General features: G+C 45.0%; 1 protein-coding gene across 3 annotated transcripts in view; it reads left to right on the top strand.

Annotated features, from left to right (window-relative positions):
* Positions 1 to 394: 394 nt before the first annotated feature.
* LOC130282093 (membrane-spanning 4-domains subfamily A member 4D-like) overlaps positions 395 to 23598 on the top strand; it is a 52407-nt gene continuing 29203 nt past the window's right edge. The window contains exon 1 of one of the 3 annotated variants that reach the window (XM_056529975.1): positions 395 to 482. Coding sequence is in view for 1 of the 3 variants with exons in the window: in XM_056529973.1 (XP_056385948.1) it covers positions 2497 to 2509 (13 nt within the window). In the remaining 2 variants the exon portion in view is untranslated. Of the gene's footprint in view, positions 483 to 2390; positions 2741 to 23598 lie in introns of those variants that run through there. The other 2 variants (XM_056529974.1, XM_056529973.1) reach the window with 2 other exon arrangements.

Raw genomic sequence — 23598 nt, 5'->3', positions numbered from 1 at the left:
AGCCGCGATAGTTTTTTTTTACACTCTTAGGCAGGCATTGTACTTTGTCACATAGGCCTTGATCTTGGATTTTATAGTTACTATAATATATCGTCAGGCCCTTCACCCTGCATTGTCTCCGAAATTGGGTGCCTTATGTTCTCATAACAGAATACAATATAAATTGCTAATCCGGAGCACCAGTTTTACTTTATTATATGATACATACCTGTGTGAGATTGTGTTAAGGAAGTAGGTGGTAAAAAAGCAGAAGAGGGAAAAGTACAGTTAGTCCACTGACCTGAATAATTTAATCGTTCTTTATGGGTGACATGCTCTGTCTAAGATTACCAGTGCAACATAACGCCCTATGTTTTCCATCATAAGAGGCAATGACTAAGCTAACAAAGTTGTTGGCAACACAAGAGCAGAGGTGAAGGTTTAGTATCGAGGTGTTGTACATCAGTCCTCAGGATTACCGCACAGATACAGTACGGAGACGTGTGAGTACATCTGGATATTTGTGTTTTACTAGAACTTTATAACAGTCATAAGTACATACCTATGGCATATACAGTGATCCCTCAACTTACAATGGCCTCAACATACAATAGTTTCAACATACAATGGTCCTTTCTGGACCATTGTAACTTGAAACCAGACTCAACTTACAATGCTATGGAATCTGCGAAACGTGTCAATGGCTGGAAGAACCGACCAATCAGAATGGATATTTCACTGCTAAAACCCGTGTATTCCTAAAGTGCATGCACTGACTGGTGTCTGGTAGCACCTCCTACTATACAGGGAGGTATTACATATTCTGTACTCTTTATCTGTGCCAGGATTAGCTGCTCTTTTGGACACCAGGTAAGGGCGGCTCCATTTTACTTTTTTTTTTTTTTACGACATTGCATGTTCTTTACTGGACCCTGAAGAAGCTTCTGTCCTCTACATAGACCAGTGTTTCCCAAAGAGGTTGCCTCCAGCTGTTGCAAAACTACAACTCCCAGCATGCCCGGACAGCCAAAGGCTGTCCGGGCATGCTGGGAGTTGTAGTTTTGCAACAGCTGGAGGCACCCTGGTTGGGAAACACTAAAATAGACAGGGATTTACAGCTCCCAGCAGATCTTTCTTACTTTTATATGTAAGGATTTGCTTTATCTATATTAGTTATCTACTTATTTTTGTTTAATCCTCACTTTTTCCTATTTTTGGATGACATTTTGGGGCTTCAGAACCAATTACCAGGTTTCCATAGAGTTCTGGTCTCAACATACAATGGTTTCAACATACAATGGTCGTCCTGGAGCCAATTAATATTGTAACTCGAGGGACCACTGTATATTGTTTTGTACATTGATACCTTCAGTTTTCTTTTATGTATATATTATAAGGATTCAAAATAATTAGATTTGGTTCCCCATATCTCAGCTTCCTGGACCCTGGGAGAGTAATATAGGGAAGTGGAATATTGGGGTTTGGGGAACTTACTAGTGGAATTGTTAAGAGTTGATTTAAACTGTAAGGACATGTTTGCACAGGGCGTGTACACTGCAGATTTATTGTGCAAAGTTTATTGTGCAGAAAATACATGACATATAATGGTTGCAGCAAAATGGATGGATCTTGTAGAAATCTCGTCCACACACTGCAGGGAAAATCTCTGTAAACTGCATATTCACAACTGACCTGCAGCAATATGCAACATGTCGGTTTACGCTGCAGAAATACTCAGGATTTATCACAGATTTTCCCAATAGTCTCAATTGGGAGGTCAAAATCCACAATTATGTTTTGTTCACATGGAAAATCAATGATAAACGGGAAGATTTATCAAACCCAGAGAAGATAAAGAGCAGTGCAGTTACCCATAGCAACCAGAGTGCTTCTTTGATTTTTCACAGGCCTCATTAAAAATTAAAGTAGCAATCTGATTGGTTGCGATGGGCAACTCCATCACTGTTCCTCTACACAGGTTTTTATAAACCTCCCCCCCCCCCCCCCCCCCAAAAAAAAAATCTGTAGGAAAAAAAAAAATCTGTAGCATAAAATCCAATGCAGAAAATCTGCAGCATATATTAGATGTGTGAGCATACGCTAAATCCACTGTTTTTGCAGCTGTTGCTGCAACAAAATACAAAACGACACATTGTTTTGATCTATAACATTAACAAAATTGACATCAACATCCATGACTGACTACATGCCTGGGCTATAGAGGAAATCCCTAGAAATATTTAATGTGAGCTATTAAATTCAGTGGGGACAATTATCAAAACTTGCGCAGAAAAAAGTTGAACAGTTGCCCATAGCAACCAATCAGCCAATCAGATGCTTTTTTTCAGATGCCTTTTTAAAAATGAAAGTAGCAATCTGATTGGTTGCTATGGGCAACTGTTCAACTTTTCCTCTGCACAGGTTTCCATAAATCTCCCCCAGTGTCCGACGATCACCCTTGGTTACAAACCATAAGACCCATAGCTGCACATTTTGGCCATCCCTGATTATAAAAGGATGTGGACTGCAGGTAGAAAGATATGATATGATATGTTATAGAGCCAACGACTGTCCGGGCATACTGGGAGTTGTAGTTTTGCAACATCTGGAGGTCTGCAGGTTGGAGACCACTGTTATAGAGGATAGATAGATAGATAGGATACAGTAATTAACATTAGCGAGTCAACCCCTCACATTTTTGTAAAAAAAATATTGTATCTTTCTATGTGACAACATTGAAGAAATAATACTCTACTACAAGGTAATAACAGTGTTTTATGTTGTGTCTCTGGCGTAATATTTTGGGCTATTCAAGAATATTCTGTGTATAATGTTGAACAAAAGTATTAAATATTTTTAGCCCTGACTTTCTTCTGTACTATAGCTTTTTTCTTTTTAATTCTCAGTTTTACTAGCTGACATCTGAAGTCCCTATGGGGTCTAAAATGTCACTCTATGTGGCAAATATATTTGTCGCGTGGCAGGAACACTGCTACATGCTTTCTGTCACTAATCCTTTTTTTTTTTTGTTTCATGTGGCTTGGTATAGCCGCTACATTGATGATGTCTTTATTGTATGGTCATCAGATGTGGCGTCCATACCGACCTTCATTGAATATATCAATAATAGTTTATTTTGTTTATTTTTTACTTTTGCATGGCAAAAAAATGAGGTGCCTTTTTTAAATTTAATTTATTAGGGAATGCCCATTCCCATTTAGAAATCACTCAAACTTACCGCAAATAAACGGCAGGCAATGCAGTGTTGTAAGCGGATTCTTGTCATATTTTGCACACCATACGGGGCATTCTTGTAGGGTAACTTATTTGTGCCTAATGAAATTGTTCTACGGAAATAGGCTTTAAGAAAGTACCGTATTTTTCGCCGTATAAGACGCACTTTTTCTTCCCCAAAACTGGGGGGAAAAAGTCGGTGCGTCTTATACGGCGAATACACCCCTATCGCGGCGGTCCCTGCAGCCATCAACGGCCGGGACCCGCGGCTAATACAGGACATCACCGATCGCGGTGATGCCCTGTATTAACCCTTCAGACGCGGCGATCAAAGCTGACCGCCGCTCTGAAGGGAAAGTGACACTAACCCGGCTGTTTGGTCGGGCTGTTCGGGACCGCCGCGATTTCACCGCGGCGGTCTCGAACAGCCCGACTGAATAGCCGGGTTAGTGCTTACAGGACACCGGGGGGGACCTTACCTACCTCCTCGGTGTCTTCTCCGTTCAGGGATCCCCTGTATGGCCGGCGCTCTCCTTCCTCGTCATCACGTCGTCGCGTACGTGCGTCGGCGTGCGTAACGACGTGATGGCGGCGACGGAGAGCGAGGATACCCGGCCGGCAGCAGAGACGTTCCGGAGAGACGGGGACACGGCAACAGCGATGGAGCGACATCCAGGGCAGCGGTGACGGGTCCGGAGCGGCGGGGACACGTGAGTATTACCTCCTCCTGCAGTGGTCTTCAATCTGCGGACCTCCAGATGTTGCAAAACTACAACTCCCAGCATGCTGGGAGTTGTAGTTTTGCAACATCTAGAGGTCCGCAGGTTGAAGACCACTATTGGGTTAAAAATCTTTATTTTTTTAGATTTTGTCCCTAAAAATTGGGTGCGTCTTATACGCCGGTGCGTCCTATAGGACGAAAAATACGGTAGATATTTGAGAGAGGTTAGCAAGACATAAATATTCTAAATGGACTTTTCATAGGACTTGCTGTATTTTAAGTTATAAGATGGGGATTATTTGCTAAAAAAAAAAAAAACAACAATCATAATAATGCTAAAAATAAGGCTAATAAATCATTCTTTGTTACAATATAAATTACAGTGCAATAAAGTATAAGACTTAACACATATAAACCTGGGTAGTGGGCTCATAGCAGGCACGTTAGGACCGGGTGACATCCACACTTCAGCCACAAAGTTTGACTCTCAGATCAGACCTAAGATAAATTTATTAGCGAGTGACACTGTTTTACAGTATTTATACGTGTGTTCTTTTGTGGTATTTATTCAAATCTAATATATATATATATATATATATATATATATATATATATATATATATACATATACATTATTCGTTTTCTTTTGAGTTTGTTGTACCTTTCTACATCATTGTTTGTGCTTTCACCTGATTAGTGGATAATTCCAATTGTATTGGAACACAAGTGGATAGGGGGGAGTATGTCCGTTATATAAACCCTGTATATAGATCATGATAAAGAGCTAATGCAACTTGCTTATGGCAGAAGATTTTCCATTATTCTTTTCTTAACTTAACTGCTGATTGCATTTTTTTATTGGGATTTTCTACAAATAAATTACCATTTAACTTGAACTAAATACTGGACTAAACTTTCTACTTATGATTATGGAGTCACTATTTGGGTCCGTACACAGGCACAGGTTAGCTGGAAACCCTTTGTGTCTGCACTATTTGGGGTGCTACTCATCTGTAGATAGATACAGTGGGGATCAAAAGTTTGGGCACCCCAGGTAAAATTATGAGCATAAAGAAGCCAAGGAAAGATGGAAACATCTCCAAAAGGCATCAAATTACAGATTAGACATTCTTATAATTTGTCAACAAAAATAAAATTTTATTTCCATCATTTACACTTTCAAAATAACAGAAAACAAAAAAATGGCGTCTGCAAAAGTTTGGGCACCCTGCAGAGTTTATAGCATGCACTGCCCCCTTAGCAAAGCTGAGGCCTGCCAGTGTCATGGATTGTTCTCAATCATCATCTGGGAAGACCAGGTGATGTCATTCTCAAAGGTTTTAAATGCCCAGACTCATCTGACCTTGCCCCAACAATCAGCACCATGGGTTCTTCTAAGCAGTTGTCTAGAAATCTGAAACTGAAAATAGTTGACGCTCACAAAGCTGGAGAAGGCTATAAGAAGATAGCAAAATGTTTTCAGATGTCAATATCCTCTGTTCGGAATGTAATTAAGAAATGGCAGTCATCAGGAACAGTGGAAGTTAAAGCAAGATCTGGAAGACCAAGAAAAATATCAGACAGAACAGCTCGCAGGATTGTGAGAAAAACAATTCAAAACCCACGTTTGACTGCACAATCCCTCCAGAAAGATCTGGCAGACACTGGGGCTGTGGTACACTATTTCACTATAAAGAGATACTTGTACAAATATGGTCTTCATGGAAGTGTCATCAGAAGAAAACCTCTTCTACATCCTCACCACAAAAATCAGCGTTTGAACTTTGCAAATGAACACATAGACAAGCCTGATGCATTTTAGAAACAAGTTCATTGGACCGATGAGGTTAAAATTGAACTTTTTGGCCGAAATTAGCAAAGGTACGTTTGGAGAAGAAGGGGAACAGAATTTAATGAAAAGAACCTCTGTCCAACTGTTAAGCATGGGGGTGGATCAATCATGCTTTGGGGTTGTATTGCAGCCAGTGGCACAGGGAACATCTCACGAGTAGAAGGAAAAATGGATTCAATAAAATTTCAGCAAATTTTGGATGCTAACTTGATGCCATCTGTGAAAAAGCTGAAGTTAAAAAGAGGATGGCTTCTACAAATGGATAATGATCCTAAACACACCTCGAAATCCTCAGGGGATTACATCAAGAGGCGTAAACTGAAGGTTTTGCCATGGCCTTCACAATCTCCTGACCTCAACATAATTGAAAATCTATGGATAGACCTTAAAAGAGCAGTGCGTGACAGACAGCCCAGAAATCTCAAAGAACTGGAAGACTTTTGTAAGGAAGAATGGGCAAAGATACCTCAAACAAGAATTGAAAGACTCTTGGCTGGCTACAAAAACTGTTTACAAGCTGTGATACTTGCCAAAGGGGACAGTACAAGATATTAACTCTGCAGAGTGCCCAAACTTTTGCAGACACCATTTTTGGTTGTTTTCTGTTATTTTGAAAGTGTAAATGATGGAACTAAAATCTAACTTGTTGACATTTTATAAGAATGTCTAATCTGTAATTTGATGCATTTTGGAGATTTTTCCATCTTTCCTTGGCTTCTTTATGCACATTAACACACATTTTTACCTGGGGTGCCCAAACTTTTGATCTCCACTGTAGATAGATAGATAAATAGATAGATGGATAATGGCCATTATTCATTATTGTAAACCTGACATGTTCTGTCAGGTTGTGCGCCAGATTCTGGCGCATTGCGACAGATTCGGTCTCTTTGTGCCAGAATTCTGTCTCATTGAGTCAGATTTCTGTCTGCGTCAGAAATGAAAAACCTGACCAACTCTCCATTTTACTGAGAAAGTCCAAAAAAGGGTCATGGCTGTCGCAAAAAAGGGGGCGTGGTTCCCGACATTTTCACAAAAACCCTAAATATTTACTAAGGTTTCCACAGAAAATTTGGTGGATTGGAGAGCATGTGTAATGAAAGCAAAATGTAGGGAAAAGTGCAAAATGTAGGGAAGACTTATTAAATACCGTGGGAAAAAAAGTGTAGGGAATTAAAATCCACAAAGAAACCTTCACAACACTCTTAGTAAATCAGGGCCATTATGCATAAATATAAGTTGATAGAGGGTCAGATATAATAAATTCTATAATATGGATCACATTCTTTTATTGTGAGGCAACTTATCATGTCCTTGCTTGAACTATATCCTATTGATGTGAAATGTCCATTTTTCAATTATAGTATAAATGTACAGTAGCTTCCCACAATGAAGCCAACCATAAATATTATATTGGAATGTTACTGTGTTCAAATTACATTATTAATAAATTATTCCTAAGTAACAGTGTTTAATTACATTTCTACCAAGCTTGCTTCAGACATTCATAAATATTTTAGTGGTGATGTCAGATCTGTCACTGATCTCTTTCTCGCTGATCATTTTATATTTGTAGAATCTCCACACTTAGAATTTTGTCTCCTGGTATTTGTAACCTCTTCAGGATGTAGGACGTATGCATACGCCCTGCATCCTGAGTCCTTAAGGGCAGGGAACGGGCAGGGACCGGACCAGGATGTAATGTAAATACAAACCAGCGATCTGCAGTGATTTCATGTGACCCATGACCCGGATAAGGATGATGAGTGGTGTAATATATACCAGCAATCATCATCCATACACTGCAGTGCTGCCACCCCCCAGAACAGCTTTGATTGGGCCGCCATAGTGACCACACCAATCACGGCAGTTTGGGGTGGGGGGAGGTGGATGAAGGAGCATGTTGCTCCGTTCTGTCCACCACAATTCTTTGATCTGGTGTGCAGGACGGAGCCCCTAGCTGCCATATCCCCCCTCAGTGTGAAAAAAGTGCCCCCTTGCCCCCTTTCTGTGGCTCCTTACACAGAAAGCAATCAGGGACAGTTTAGATTAGGTAGGGACAGGTTAGGAGTAGGTGTCCACGGGTCCGTAGCATCTTTTTCTGCATGACCCCAGCCTCACCGCAGTCTGCTGGCAGCATTTTTTTTTTTGACGCAGACATTTATTTTTTATTTTTTGCTAAACGTGTGACCGGGCCCTTTTAGCTATAAAAGAGGGGTCTGCCACCGTTAGCTAAAGCCCACCCCCGCTGATCAGTCCCGTAGTACTGATCAGCATTTTTTTTTGTATGCAGGCACTTTTTCATGTTATAGTGGCTTTATTATTTTTTATTTTTTTGCACCTATAGGCAGTCCGTGCCACCAGTAGCAGGCCTTTGCTGTGTGGATGGTCCATACCTGTTTTTGCAGTCTGCCCCACCGCTGTCAGTGATGTCTCACTGATCAGTGTTTTTTTTTTTTTTGGGTTCAGGCGGGTGCATTTTTTCGGGGTTAAGTATTTTTTTATTTTATTTTTCGGGTATTTTGTGTGGAGGTCTGTGTATGTGCCACCAGCCACTGTTCTGGGCTGAGTGGCCGGACCCCTCATTGACTTCTGCGCCCCTTGCCGCCACCAAGTGCTAATCAGTTTACACACTACTGCAGGGCTGGGCTTTTTTTTACCTTTTAATTTATATTTTTTCTGTTAGGGCGGGTTTGGTCACTTTGGTTAGGGCGGGTTAGGGAGGTAGTCTCGCACCACACCACACACAGTACATACACAAATAAAGTTTTCCCCACTCACATACACACCCCCATCCCAGGGGTGTACCTAGAGCATTTGGCACCCGGGGCGGACCCTTTGTTTGGCACCCCCCCCCCCCCACACACACCCCCCCCCTTAATTATACCCCCTCCCTCCCCTCCCCCCAGGGGCGGACTGACAACACTCGGGGCCCCCGGACCAAAAAAAAGGCAAGGGCCCCTGCTAGGCTCTGCAGCTTGTTAATCTTCTGCCACGCTCCCATTCCACCCAAATCCCACACACAATAAATTAAAATTTATATATGTAAGAAACACTTTAACGTAGGTAAATTTCCATGACCAATAATACTGGTATACAAGGAGTAAATATATACCACCACACAATAACTGGATAATACTGCCATACTGTACTGAATTAAACCACTATACACAGACCAGTATACTATAAAGGATCTGTATACAATATAAGTGATTATATACAGGACCATATGGCGGTAGATATCAGCTGCACACAGGATGTGTATATCATATAAGTGATTACAGTTACATTTTGGGACTCACAATTACGTATTTTCTGATCAGCGGCGTTCCTCTTTCCTTTTCTTCTCCGTCCAGATAAGACCGCCATGTGGATCTCTTAACATCTGCAGGAAAAACATGTCAGACTCTGCATATATTCAGTGCCCTCCTCTACACAATCTTTCCATCTATAGGCCCACAAACTGTAATAATTCCGTCCTTGGTGTCCTGCACAGTAAAAGGGCAGGTAGGTAGGTAGCCAGGTAACCCCCTCTTTCCCATAGGTATATGCAGAGTTACATCCCCCCCTCTTTCCCATAGGTATATGCAGAGCTACGCTACACCCCCCCTATTTCCCATAGGTATATGCAGAGTTACACCCCCCCTCTTTCCCATAGGAATATGCAGAGCTACACCACCCCCCTCTTTCCCATAGGTATATGCAGAGTTACACTCCCCCCCTCTTTCCCATAGGTATATGCAGAGTTACACCCCCCTCTTTCCCATAGGTATGTGCAGAGCTACACCCCCCCTCTTCCCCATAGGTATATGCAGAGCTACACCCCCCTTCCCCATAGGTATATGCAGAGCTACACCCCCCCCCTCTTCCCCATAGGTATATGCAGAGCTACACCCCCCTTCCCCATAGGTATATGCAGAGCTACACCCCCTCTCCCTCCCTTTCCCATAGGTATGTGCAGAGCACTCCCCCCTCTCCCTCCCTTCCCTATAGGTATATGCAGAGCACCCCCTCTCCCTCCCTTCCCTATAGGTATATGCAGAGCACCCCCTCCCCCCCCCCCTTGGTACACCACTGCCCCATCCCCATTAGAGTAGGGAAATGGCCCACAGGGCATTTTCAGTGGAGGAGGCATATGCCATACTTGCCTCCAACACTGAAAGCGCCACAGAGGGCGAGGAAGACGCCACCTTCCTTATTTCCTCATCCTCCTCATCATCTGGTTCTAATGATGAGCCACCAAGGCATTGGACACTACGCTATGTGGGACTGCAAACCTCCTCTGCTCCTGACCCTGTGCCCCATGTTAGTATTAGTCCCCCTAGCGCTCATACTAGTCAAGCCCCCAGCCAAGTTCACTGGTGCCCCATACTAGAGAACTTGTCTGGACTCAGCCAGCAGACCACAAGCCCATGATTCCTGAGTTAGTTGGCGACCCAGGAATTAAGATTGACATTGTCAGGTTCACTGAATTAGACTTTTTTAGTTATTATTTCAGAGACGACTTTGTCGATCTGATGGTTGAGCAGACGAATCTGTACGTCCAAAAGTTTGTCGCCGCAAACCTGGGCTCACTTTTGGCTAGGACCGTTGGCTGGTTCCCAGTCAATGCAGTCGAAATGAGGACATTTTGGGGCCTCGTGCTGCATATGGACCTAGTCAAAAAAACCAGTGTCAGCCAATATTGGAGTGGGGATGTCCTCTACCAGACCCCGCTCTACAATATGGCCATGGCACGTCCCCGGTTTGAGGCCATTCGGAGATGTTTGCATTATGCTGATAATGCGGCATGTGTCCCCCCCCCCCCCCCCCCCCGAACTGATCCTGCGTATGACCGCCTGTATAAAATCAGGCTGGTCATCAAACACTTCAGGGCATTATTTTGGGAGGCCTGTTCCCTGGAAGGGAGGTTGCTATTGATGAGCCTCTCATCAGCTTTAAGGGGAGACTCAGCTTGTATATGGGGGGGGGGGGGGAGGATTTATCAAAACCTGTGCAAAGGAAACATTTTCCATACCAAACAATCAGATCGCTTCTTTCATTATGCAGAGGCCTTGTTAAAAATAAAAGAAACAGGCTGATTGAATGCTATGGGCAACTGGAAAACCTTCCTCTGGATGGGTTTTGATAAATTTCCCCCATATTCTTGAGTACCGCGCACAATATTCCGTGAGGTCTCTCCATTGCTCTGTACAGCAACATGAGCACTTCCCTCTTTCTACTGCTAATACCTCTCCCTATACATCCAAGCATTCTGATAGCATTTCCTGCTGCTCTATGACATTGTCTGCCTACCTTTAAAGGGGTACTCCCATGCCTCAGCCTTCTGAACATCTGGTTCAGAAGGCTTGGAGCAGCAGCCGCTATCGCGACATCACAGCCACGCCCCCTCATTATGTCACGCTACGCCCCTCCATTGATGTCTATGGGAGGGGTCTTCACACCCCCTCCCATAGACATCAATGAAAGGGGGCGCAACATCACAGATGTTCAGAAGGCTGAGGCACCGGTCTTTACTTTTGGATTTAACTTGAGTTTTGTAACTCCCAATTTTTTGTGTAACTCTTTATGTGCCAGAAACCTGGCATAAATCTTTGTTTAATTCTCCCCAAAGGGTATTTTTTTGATGGGCAAACCAGAGGACTAGTGTATAAGAAATGTGAAAACAGGAGGCAAAGAATGAAATGAAAAAAACTGTTCCAATTTCACCACAACTTGGTTTAGTTCAGTTTTTTTTTCTCGATTTGTAATACAGCATAGATTACATATAATGTTTTAGGTCACACTTATTTCCACATCCTTGCATTTTTCATGACTATTCACATGAACCTTTTCTAGCCAAAGTTCTCCCTTTTATCTGATATTATGGAGCCATTCAGCTGAATAAACAACACTCTTATGTTGTTCTTGATACATCTGTTAGTCTGTTATCTGTAACAAGTCACCAACATAATTTGTCCCCAGTAAGAGCAAGGGTGCATACTTTCAGAGATTCAGCTGTCAGATCCAGCAGGGAAATTTCAAAACCAGCTGCTGCCATATCCCAGCTGGGCCGTCGCCAAATCTCATTCATTGAAATGTGCCGGCCGGAGTAAGAAAGTGACTCCGGTCAGCTAATTTTTGCCATGTATCCGGTTTTGCGACCAGACTGAAAACCGTGGCATATGTAGTTTTTATTCTCACTACTAAGTTTAAAACTAAGCTGAGACTTCCTATTCTGTTTGTGGAGGAGGAGGCTGCTGGAAATTGATCTGTACAGCATTACAGTAAAAGGTGACACCCATACACAGAGAAGACAATAGGAGCTCAATCTGCCCTGTAGAATAACCTCAGCACAGTTCACTGAGATCACATAGTGTGGTATACCAGTACCGCATCCTATACGGTACCTATTTATGTATGGGTCCCCATAGCCAGAGTCCCTAGGACATAGGGATCCCTGTCATCCAGACTACCCCTAGTTGCCTCTATTCTAGTGTATAAATCACTAAGTTATTCAAAGGTTAATGTAAATAACATATGTAAATAAATGGTTAATTACTTGTTTCCATAGCGTTGCAGGACCTGCGGGTCATGTGACTAGGTGAACTCTATGGTATTAAGCTTAAGGATCTTTGGAGGCCCTGTGACGTAAGCAATGCCATTACACCATGTAATGGTGAATGGCAGATGTTCGGACCAATCAGATTCGCCCTGCCCCCTGCCCATATAAGGGAGCGGCGGCCATCTTCTCGCTCTCTTGTTCCTGGGTTGCTAAGCTAGCAACAGCTCTCTTGTTCCTGGGCAAGCAAGCAAGCAAGACCTGTGCAATTATCACAGTGAGTTAGGCCTGAGCCTTGCGGCGACGGCTGAACAATCTAAGTATAGAGTGTATCAATTCCCAGACACTCTGCAGCATCACCGGACCTAATAATTCCCCTAAATCCGGATGGATCTGCAATTCTCTCCCTAAATTCAGAGACTGTATATCTAGCTCAAGGTCATCTACAACTGCCAGTCACTAAGCAACCTAAGGACTGTTTGTATGAGACTGTTACTGTGCCGTGGATATTGCAAGCACTTAAGTAAAAAGTTGTTCAAGTTCAAGTTCAATCTCTTTGTGGACCTTCAGTTATTTTATGTACCTATCGTTACTGAGAAGGGAGGCGATAGGCCGGAACATTGATTCAGCATACCAGCCTTCAGCCTGGCGTCACAAACTCTAGGGTTAACATTAACCCCTTCTATACCTATACCATACCACCACTACCATACACCCCCCCAAGGGCTACCACAAAGCCTTTTTGGCGTTGCACAAACAGAATTCGGGTGTGTGCCTAGCATTGCCACTAGTGAAAGTGTACTCCCCCCTAAGAAGTGAACTTTATTAATGTACTTTGATTTATACTCCGGAGTAAGGGGTTGAGCGCACAGTGCTGTGTGGAGGAGGTGCGCATGTAAAGTAAGGGGGGAGGCGAACAGTACTGCGGAGTTACAAGTCAGCGCGGGACATCCCGACGCACGTGATCCAGAGACCCCGCCCACCGAAGCCCTCGGTGCCGCGGTGGCCATTTTGTCGGAGCCTAGGGCCAGAAACCAACAAAGAGAGACAGCAGAGCGCGAGAAAAGGCGCAGAGTGCGCCAACAGGCTAGAAGCTGTGAAGAACCAGAACAGTACGAGACTCTGAGACATCAGATTACCGAATTGAAGTCCTGCATAGAGTCGTTTCAGCTGCCTATCAACGCACTCAAATTTCAATTAAAGGCTGTTGAGTTTAAGGTCACCGCTCTCAAATTTGAAGTCTACACTCTCAAGTTCCAGATTAAAGAACAATTGCGTATTTCCCTGGGACCTAGGAATCCAAGGTCTATTTAAAGGGCCAGCCTACCAAATACAGAAATGTCGGAACCTGCAGTCCCACAGTCCCCACCTGAACAGCAAGGGGGCGATGCTCCAGCGGCCCAGCCAACGGGGTCTCCACCCTCAGCTAGGAGAATGTTGCCACCCTCACCAACACTCTCGACCTCCCAAGGGCGCACCCTGCCTGTGATGCCAGCAAGACCTCCAACACAGGCGGAGCAGGACCCAACCAGTCCACCTTCAGTCTCTCCCTATGTGTTGGGAGCCCCAGTTGCTGCACCTGTCTTCTTGGGGAATCCTGTGCTTCCCACCTACAATGGTGATCCTTTTACATTAAGAGACTTTAAAGAAAAATTCTACAGCCTCTTTGCATTTTATGCACTTCCCCCTCATCAACAGGTACAACTGCTTCTGGGACAACTTCAGGGACCTGCCTTGGAAGAACTTCGCACCTGGCCAGTGGCTGATAAGGCCACAGTGGGACAGATTTTTTAAGGACTTTCTCAAGTGTTTGAATCTCACTCCCCCTCGGAGGTACGCCTCCGACTCTATGAGCAACGCCAGAAGCCAGGTGAGACTCTCCGAGCATATGCAGTGGCTTTGCAGAGCGCATTAGAGGCGGTACAGAAGTTGGACGGCATCACGCCCGATCAGGGCAATTGAGTACTGATGGACCGTTTTATAGAGGGGGTGCTAAACAAATGGGACAAGGCCCAACTTAGGATGCTGGCCATACAGAATCCCGACATGGCCTTCCAGGCCTTTAAAAGAGACTAGCAGTGAAAGTAATAGAGTCGGGACCTCAGACAGAACAAACTAGTGTTCCTGCTACAGACTCTCAGGGTCCTTCTCCCCAACCACCTGTCCCTTCTCAATCTGCCCCACCAACACCTTCTCCTAGTCCTTGGACAGCTGACTTACAAGACATTAAACAGGACATTGAACAGTTAGCCAAAGCCTTTAAAGAGATGGCAGTACTGCCAAACCCTTCCAGATCTGCCACACCACCACCTAAGAAGGCTGACCCTCGCCCTGTCACTCCACCTAGTGTTCCTCCTGTGAGACCACCTGGGAGCCAAAGACCCATTTGTAGTTATTGTAACAAGAATGGACACTGGAAGAGCCAATGCTGGGCTTTAAACGGGCGCCCCTGGGGTCGAGGACCGCACCCCAGGAGTAGAGATTGAAGATCCAGAATCAACCAGCGACAAGAAAGGACTGTCTATATATGTAGCTGCTTGCCCGTATGTACAGGTGATGATTGAAGGTGTCCGGTTACAAGCTCTGATAGATACGGAGTCTCAGGTATCCACTATCCCACAGGGGTTTTTCTATAAATACTGGGGCCCAGAAAGGTTGTGTGACCCTCAGGAAGCGAACTTCAGAGTAATTGCAGGGAATGGGAAACCAGTACCCAGACATGGTTACTGGGAGCCCACGGTGCAGGTGGGAAAACATGTGTTAGGAAGGCAAGGCGTGATCATCACAAATGTTAGAGATGAGGGAGCAGCCGATTTCATTTTAGGCATGAACATTATGAGGCACTGTTTTGATGATATTGTCTGTGCAGTGCATGCATCTCTCCCTCACTTGTCACACCCAGGTCGGCGAGCTGCCCAACACCACCTCAAAATCCTCCAAGCAGAACAAAAGTTTGTAAATCATCATGGAGAAATCTGTCGAGTAAGGACTCAAGATATCCGAGCCGTTAGTCTACAGCCACAGACAGAGACAATTATTTGGTGTCGTGCCCGACCCGGGGTGAAAAATAAAGATTACCAAGCACTCTTGGAGCCCCTTCTGCTGGAAGATTGTCCCTTGGTGCGAGCTGCTAGAAGCCTGGTAACCGTACGGAATGGGAAGGTCCCAGTGAGACTTATCAATCTCTCTCAAGTTGCTGTCCAACTACCCAAGTACACCCCAGTGGCTACTTTACACCATCTAGACGTCAGAGATGTAGTGGAACCTTGGTGGAACCAACTACAGATAGGAGACGAAGATACCCCCAAGGGACAGGTAGAAGGAGTCATCCAGGTGGCTAAGAAACATCAAGAAGCTTTCAGCAAATTTCCCACAGCAAATTTCCCTGTGGCTCTTGGGATGTATCAGACCATAAAGAAACTGCTCGTGTAGATGAAATAGGCCGATGTCATCCAAAAAAGCCAGAGTCCGTGGGCTGCACCTTTGGTCCTGGTGAAAAAGAAAGATGGCACCATCCGCTTTTGCGTAGATTACCGGAAACTAAACAACATAACTCATAAGGATGCCTATCCTCTCCCACGCATTGAAGAATCCTTGACTGCGTTGGGGTCTGCCGCCTACTTTTCCACACTGGATCTGATGAGCGGCTACTGGCAGGTGCCAATGGCAGAAGAGGACAGAGAGAAGACCGCATTTGTGACCCCCATGGGTCTCTTCGAGTTCAAAAGTATGCCCTTTGGACTGTGCAATGCACCAGCTACTTTCCAACGCCTAATGGAGCGATTTTTGGGGCACCTTAACTTCCAGAGTGTTTTGTTGTATCTAGATGATGTCATAGTCTACTCTCGGACATATCAGGAACACCTGGATCACCCGAAGGAAGTTTTCCAAGTTCTTATCCGACATGGACTCAAGGTTAAACCTTCCAAATGTCACTTGCTAAAGCCACAAGTGCACTACTTAGGACATGTCGTCAGTGCTCAAGAAGTCCAGCCTGATCCAGACAAAGTGAGTGCTGTGAAAGAGTCGCCTACACCCAGGACGGTGCGAGACGTCCGAAGTTTCTTGGGGTTTGCTGGATATTACCTGCGTTTCATCCCTCATTTTGCGCAAATTGCTGGACCCTTGACCGAATTACTGAGAGGGACTGCCCGGGATAATTATAATGGGAGGCTTCCCATCCAGTGGGCCGAAGAACAAGAAGATGCCTTTTGAGCCTTGAAGTATCTCCTCACGGAACCCCTCATATTGGCATATCTGACTACAGCCTGCCATTCCGGTTATACACAGACGCTAGCTTCGAAGGTCTGGGGGCGGTTCTGTCTCAAGTGCAAGATGGCAAGGAGAGGGTGATTGCCTATGCCAGCCGGTATCTTCGAGGTGCTGAGAAGAATTATGCTAACTATAGCTCCTTCAAGCTGGAACTCCTGGCCCTGGTTTGGGCAATTACTGAGAAGTCTAAGGACTATCTGGCTGCTACTCCCTTCACGGTCTACACTGATAACAACCCCTTGGCCCATTTGAACACTGCTAAGTTGGGAGCCCTTGAACAGCGTTGGGCCTCTCGGTTGGCTAACTATGATTTTAACATGAAGTACCGCAGCGGAAAAACCAATGTTAATGCGGATGTACTTTCTCGCATGGCCCCGGGAGAAGCACCCCCTGCCGAAGACGTGTGGGAAGATGTAGAAATGCCTCCCTTCTACCGAAGGTTCGTGAGCCAGAATGCTCTAACTACCCAGGCGGATGATGTACCTGAATCTCCCAAAGTCGCTGAAGATCTGTCCACCTGGAAGACACTTCAGGATGAGAGCAGAGTTATCGGGGACCTCCTCGACTATTGCCTCCACAAGAAGGTACCTACTCGGGTGCGCAAGGCCCACGGAGACTTTGAATTGAAGCGGCTGTGGCGGCAGAGAAATCGCCTGTTCCTACACAAGGGGTTGGTCTACCGAAATTCCCTGGACCCAGTCTCAGGAGACCGCATCCACCAGATTGTGGTTCCCAGGAGGGATGCAGCCATGGTTCTAAATGCCTATCATGATCAATCCGGACACTTTGGGGTCCATAAAACAGAGATCACCGTCAGAAGGAGATTTTACTGGATCGGGATGCGGGGAGACATCGAGAAATGGTGTGCCGAGTGCTCCGTGTGCAACGTTATAAAGAACCCCCGGAGGGACGCAAAAGCCCCTTTGCATCCCATCTGTACAGAAAGACTGAATCAAATTGTTGCCTTGGACCATGTGAAGCTGGCTCCCACTTGATCTGGCTATAGTCATGCTCTAACAATGGTGGATCATTATTCCAAGTGGGTGGTCGTGGTCCCCGTCAAGGATCTTACCGCCAAGACTGCTGCACAGCTCTTCTATCGGCATTGGATCCAACCGTTGGGGTGTCACGAATCAGTCCTCACGGATCGGGGAACCGCTTTTGAAGCCCAGTTGTTCCAGGAACTTTGCCGGTTGCATGATTGCAAGAAGCTCCGGACAACGGTCTACCATCCCCAAGGGAATGGACTCTGTGAGAGGATCAATCAAGTGTTCATCCAGATCCTCAGAGCAGCCTCTGTCTCGAAGCACGAAGAGTGGCCTCAGCTGCTGACAGAGCTCCTGGAAATCTACAACAACACTGTCCACTGCTCTACGGGGTATACGCCCCTTTTCTTGATGATGGGCCGACACGGCCAATTGCCAAAGGATCGAACCTTTGGCCTACACGCACCTTTCAACAATTCTCCTCAGGCTTCCCAAGGTTGGGTGTCAGAGCATCAATGAAGAATTGAGGAAGCCAAGGAAGAAGAGAAGAAAATGGGTGAAGTTCATGAGCACCAGCAGAAAGACTATAAGTGACATGCTTTGGCTCAGCCCTTGCAGCTTGGAGATAAAGTGTGGCTCAGAAAATTTCCTAGAACCCATAAATTGGACTCCCTGTGGGAAACGGAGCCGTACACCATCACTGCAGTCCCTTACTCTGAAACGGACATGTATGAGACACAAAAAGACGGGTTCGAGCCACAGGTGGTTCACTAGAATAGGATAAAAGTGTGCCGGAAAGAAGATATGCTTGGCCCATCTCCTCCTACTCCTCCTGATCCTCCTGCTACTTCTACTCCACCTCCGACAAGGCCTGTGAGAGAGTATGTGCCGGGAGAAGGAATTCATCCCACTATGGACGTTCCTGTGCTCCCATCTCAGCAGCCTACCCTGTATTGGGGCATACCGTACCCAGCTCCATCCAGTCAGCCGACACTGGTCGCACCAACCAGTCAGTTGCCAGTAGCTGTTGCCCCATGTCAACCACCATTGGTCGCTACACCCAACCTCAGTCCTGCTCCAGTGACCGCTCCGGAAATTGAAGCTACTACTCCATCTGTCTTAAGAGAACCCCTCAGTTCTACCGAAGAAGTTGCTCCTGTTTCCAGCCCTCCAGCTGGTCCCTCGGGGACTGAAGTTCTTGAAGAATCCTCAAGTGAAGGAACTCCTGATGACTCGGAGGTGGTGTTGCGGCAGTCTCAAAGGACTACACAGGGCAAATTACCCATCAGGTACCAGGACTCACATTTAGTACCTGCACACATAGGTGAAGATTTATCAAAACCTGTCCAGAGGAAAAGTTCTCCAGTTGCCCATAGCAACCAATCAGATTGCTTCTTTAATTTTTCACAGGCCTCTTTAAAAATAAAAGAAGCGAGCTGATTGGTTGCTATGGGCAACTGCACCACTCTTCCTGTGCACAGGTTTTGATAAATCTCCCCCATAGTACCTTTAATAACCCACTTCAATGCTCTGCCGATCACTTTTCAGTACCCTGGATTACTCACTTAATGTACTACCTCAAATTTCTCTAGTACATAAATCAAAATAAATATCTCACTTCAGAAAACACTTAAGGAATTGTAGCATATTTATACCCAATTCCTGCCACTGTTAGGTACACTTCTTCTCTTCTTTATTCGTTGCGTATGTGAGATGCCTGGCCAGTAGGTGCTCTTGCCAATACAGAAAATAAACACGTAATTCAAGGAATAACCTGGATAGGATGTTTTGAAAGTGCTCTAGGGGTAAGTAGCGTGTAGTCGATAGACCCTAGCAGCCACCCTTACTGTGACCTAGCTTCCGGCTAGCCAGTATACCCTTTGTGTACTAACTAACAGGTAACTTATTGTTGGCGTATAGAATGTGTGAGGTAATCCAAATGTCTAGTCAGCTTGAAGCTAACTGTATAGAGAGCTGTACTAATGTCTAGTTAGCCTTATGTACAGAAGTATGTGCTAATGTTCAGTTTAGCCTCATCAAAATTTATAGAGAAATAATAAAAATGTCTTAGGCAGCTATCTAATTGTCTAGAGAGACCTAATTGTCTAGTAAGCCTCAAAATGTATCATAAGTTTTGACAAAGTTGTATAGGAAGCTAGAAACTAAGGGATAGATAGCTTCTTCAAATGTCTAGAAAGCATTCAAATGTCTAGATAGCATTCAATTGTCTAGATAGCATCAAAGTGTGTTTTGTCTACCTAGGATGTGTAGCAAATGTTCAGAACATCCTGTTCTAGTCCTAGTCCCTCTGTCTCAGGGGACAGACGTCGAGGCCAACTTATCTTTAGTAAGGGGGTTTGTGGTGTCCTAGTACCGCATCCTATATGGTACCTATTTATGTATGGGTCCCCATAGCCAGAGTCCCTAGGACGTAGGGATCCCTGTCATCCAGTCTACCCCTACCCTCTATTCTAGTGTATAAATCACTAAGTTATTCAAAGGTTAATGTAAATAGAATAACATATGTAAATAAATGGTTAATGACTTGTTTCCATATCGTTGCAGGACCTGCGGGTCATGTGACTAGGTGAACTCTATGGTATTAAGCTTAAGGACCTTTGGAGGCCCTGTGACGTAAGCAATGCCATTACACCATGTAATGGTGAATGGCAGATGTTCGGACCAATCAGATTCGCCCCGCCCCCTGCCCATATAAGGGAGCGGCGGCCATCTTCTCGCTCTCTTGTTCCTAGGTTGCTAAGCTAGCAACAGCTCTCTTGTTCCTGGCCAAGCAAGCAAGCAAGACCTGTGCAGCAATTATCGCAGTGAGTTAGGCCTGAGCCTTACGGCGACGGCTGAACAATCTAATTATAGAGTGTATCAATTCCCAGTGTATCAATTCTCTGCAGCATCACCGGACCTAATAATTCCCCTAAATCCGGACGGATCTGCAAATCTCCCTAAATTCAGAGACTGTATATCTAGCTCAAGGTTCGCTACAACTGCCAGTCACTAAGCAACCCAAGGACTGTTTGTCTGAGACTGTTACTGTGCCGTGGATATTGCAAGCATTTCAGTAAAAAGTTGTTCAAGTTCAGAAAAACCCCACATGGCATACCATTTTGGAAACTACACCCCTCAAGGCACGTAACAAGGGGTCCAGTGAGCCTTAACACCCCACAAGTGTTTGACGACTTTTCGTTAAAGTCGGATGTGTAAATGAAAAAAACAATGTTTTCACTAAAGTGCAGTTTTCCCCCCAAATTTATCATTTTTAGAAAGGGTAATGGGAGAAAATGCCCCCCAAAATTTGTAACCCCATCTCTTCTGAGTATATAAATACCCCATGTTAGGACGTAAAATGCTCTGCGGGTGAACTACAATGCTCAGAAGAGAAGGAGTCACATTTGGCTTTTGGAAAGCAAATTTTGCTGAAATAGTTTTTGGGGGGCATGTCGCATTTAGGAAGCCCCTATGTGCCAGAACAGCAAAAAAAAAAAAAAAACACTATATACTATTTTGGACTACACCCCTCAAGGAACGTAACAAGGGGTACAGTGAGCCTTAACACCTCACAGGTGTTTGACGACTTTTTGTGAAAGTCGGATGTGTAAATAAGAAAAAAAATGTTTTCACTAAAATGCTGTTTTTCCCCAAATTTTACATTTTTACAAGGGGTTATAGGAGAAAATCACCCCCAAAATTTGTAACCGCATTTCTTCTGAGTATGGAAATATCCCATGTGTGGACGTCAAATGCTCTGCTGACCCACTACAATGCTCAGAAGAGGAGGAGCGCCATTGAGCTTTTTAAAAGAGAATTTGTTTGGAATGGAAGTCAGGGGCCATGTTCGTTTACAAAGCCCCCCGTGGTGCCAGAACAGTGGACCCCCCACATGTGACCCCATTTTGGAAACTACACCCCTCACAGAATTTAATGAGGGGTGCAGTGAGTATTTACACCCCACTGACGTTTGACAGATCTTTGGAATAGTGGGCTGTGCAAATGAAAAATTAAATTTTTCATTTTCACGGATCACTGTTCCAAAAATCTGTCAGACACCTGTGGGGCGTAAATGCTCATTGTACGCCTTATAACATTCTGTGAGGGGTGTAGTTTCCAAAATGGGGGTCACATGTGGGGGGTCCATTATTCTGGCGCTATGGGGGCTTTGTAAACAAACGTGGCCTACAATTCCGGACAAATTTTCTTTTCAAAATCCCAATGGCGCTCCTTCCCTTCTGAGCATTGTAGTTCACCTGCAGAGCACTTTACATCCACATAAGGGGTATTTTCTTACTGAGAAGAAATGGAGCTACAAATTTTGGGGGGCTCTTTTGCTATTTTCCCTTGTGAAAATGAAAAATTTAGCGTAACACCAGCATTCTAGTGAAAAAAAAATTTTTTTCATTCTCACGTCCAACTTTAATGAAAATTCGTCAAACACCTGTGGGGTGTTAAGGCTCACTATACCCCTTGTTACGTTCCGTGAGCGGCGTAGTTTCCAAAGTGGGGTCACATGTGGGTATTTATTATTTTGCGTTTATGTCAGAACCGCTGTAAAATCAGCCACCCCTGTGCAAATCACCAATTTAGGCCTCAAATGTACATAGTGCGCTCTCACTCCTGTATCTTGTTGTGCGTCCGCAGAACATTTTACACCCACATATGGGGTATTTCTGTACTCAGGAGAAATTGCTTTACAAATGCTTTTTTTTTTTTTTTTGCTTTTACCGTATGTGAAAATAAAAAATATGGGGCAACACCAGCATGTTAGTGTAAAAAATGTAATTGTTTTTACACTAACAGGTTGGTGTAGCCCCCAACTTTTCCTTTTCATAAGGGGGTAAAAGGAAAAAAGACGCCCAAAATTTGAAGTGAAATGTCTCCTGAGTACGGAAATACCCCATATGTGGCCCTAATCTGTTTCCTTGAAATACGATAGTGCTCCGAAGTGAGAGAGCACCATGCGCATTTGAGGCCTAAATTAGGGATTGCATAGGGGTGGACATAGGGGTATTCTACGCCAGTGATTCCCAAGCAAGGTGCCTTCAGCTGTTGCTAAACTCCCTGCATTCCTGGACAGTCAGTGGCTGTCCGGAAATGCTGGGAGTTGTTGTTTTGCAACAGCTGGAGGCTCTGTTTTGAAAACACTGCCATACGATATGTTTTTCATTTTTATTGGGGGGGACAGTGTGAGGGGGTGTATATGTAGTGTTTTACCCTTTATTATGTGTTAGTGTAGTGTTTTTAGGGTACATTCGCACTGGTGTGTTACGGTGAGTTTCCCGCTAGGAGTTTGTGCTGCGGCAAAAAGTTTGCCGCAGCCCAAACTTGAAGCAGGAAACTTACTGTAAACCTGCCCCTGTGATTGTACCCTGTACGTTCACAAGGGGGGGCAAACCTCCAGCTGTTTCAAAACTACAACTCCCAGCATGTACTGACAGACCGTGCATGCTGGGAGTTGTACTTTTCAACAGCTGGAGGCACACTGGTTGGAAAACCTTCAGTTATCTAACTCAGTATTTTCCAACCAGTGTGCCTCCAGATGTTGCAAAACTTCAATCCCCAGCATGTACTGATCGCCGAAGGGCATGCTGGGAGATGTAGTTATGCAAGTTATGTAGGGTATGACAGAGGGGTGTACATGGGTGGCAGAGGGGTGTAGGGGGTGACAGAGGGGTGTACGGGTTGTAGAGGAATGTACATGGGTAACAGAGGGGTGTAGGCTGTGACAGAGGGGTGTACATGGGTGACAGAGGGTTGTAGAAGAGTGTACATGGGTGACAAGGGGGCGTAGGGGGTTACAGAGGGGTGTACATGGGTAACAGAGGGGTGTTGGGGGGTGTAGAGGGGTGTACATGGGTGACAGATGGGTGTAGTGAAGTGTTCATGTGTGACGGGGGCGTAGGAGTTGACAGAGGGGTGTACATGGGTGACAGATGGGTGTAGAGGAGTGTACATGGGTGACGGGGGGGCGTAGGGGGTGACAGAGGGGGGTACATGGGTGAAA

The sequence above is a fragment of the Hyla sarda genome, chromosome 7, assembly GCF_029499605.1.
Source record: "Hyla sarda isolate aHylSar1 chromosome 7, aHylSar1.hap1, whole genome shotgun sequence".
Taxonomy (NCBI): domain Eukaryota; kingdom Metazoa; phylum Chordata; class Amphibia; order Anura; family Hylidae; genus Hyla; species Hyla sarda.
The sequence above is the reverse complement of the archived record's forward strand: the minus strand, read 5'-3'. Positions and strand labels throughout refer to the sequence as shown.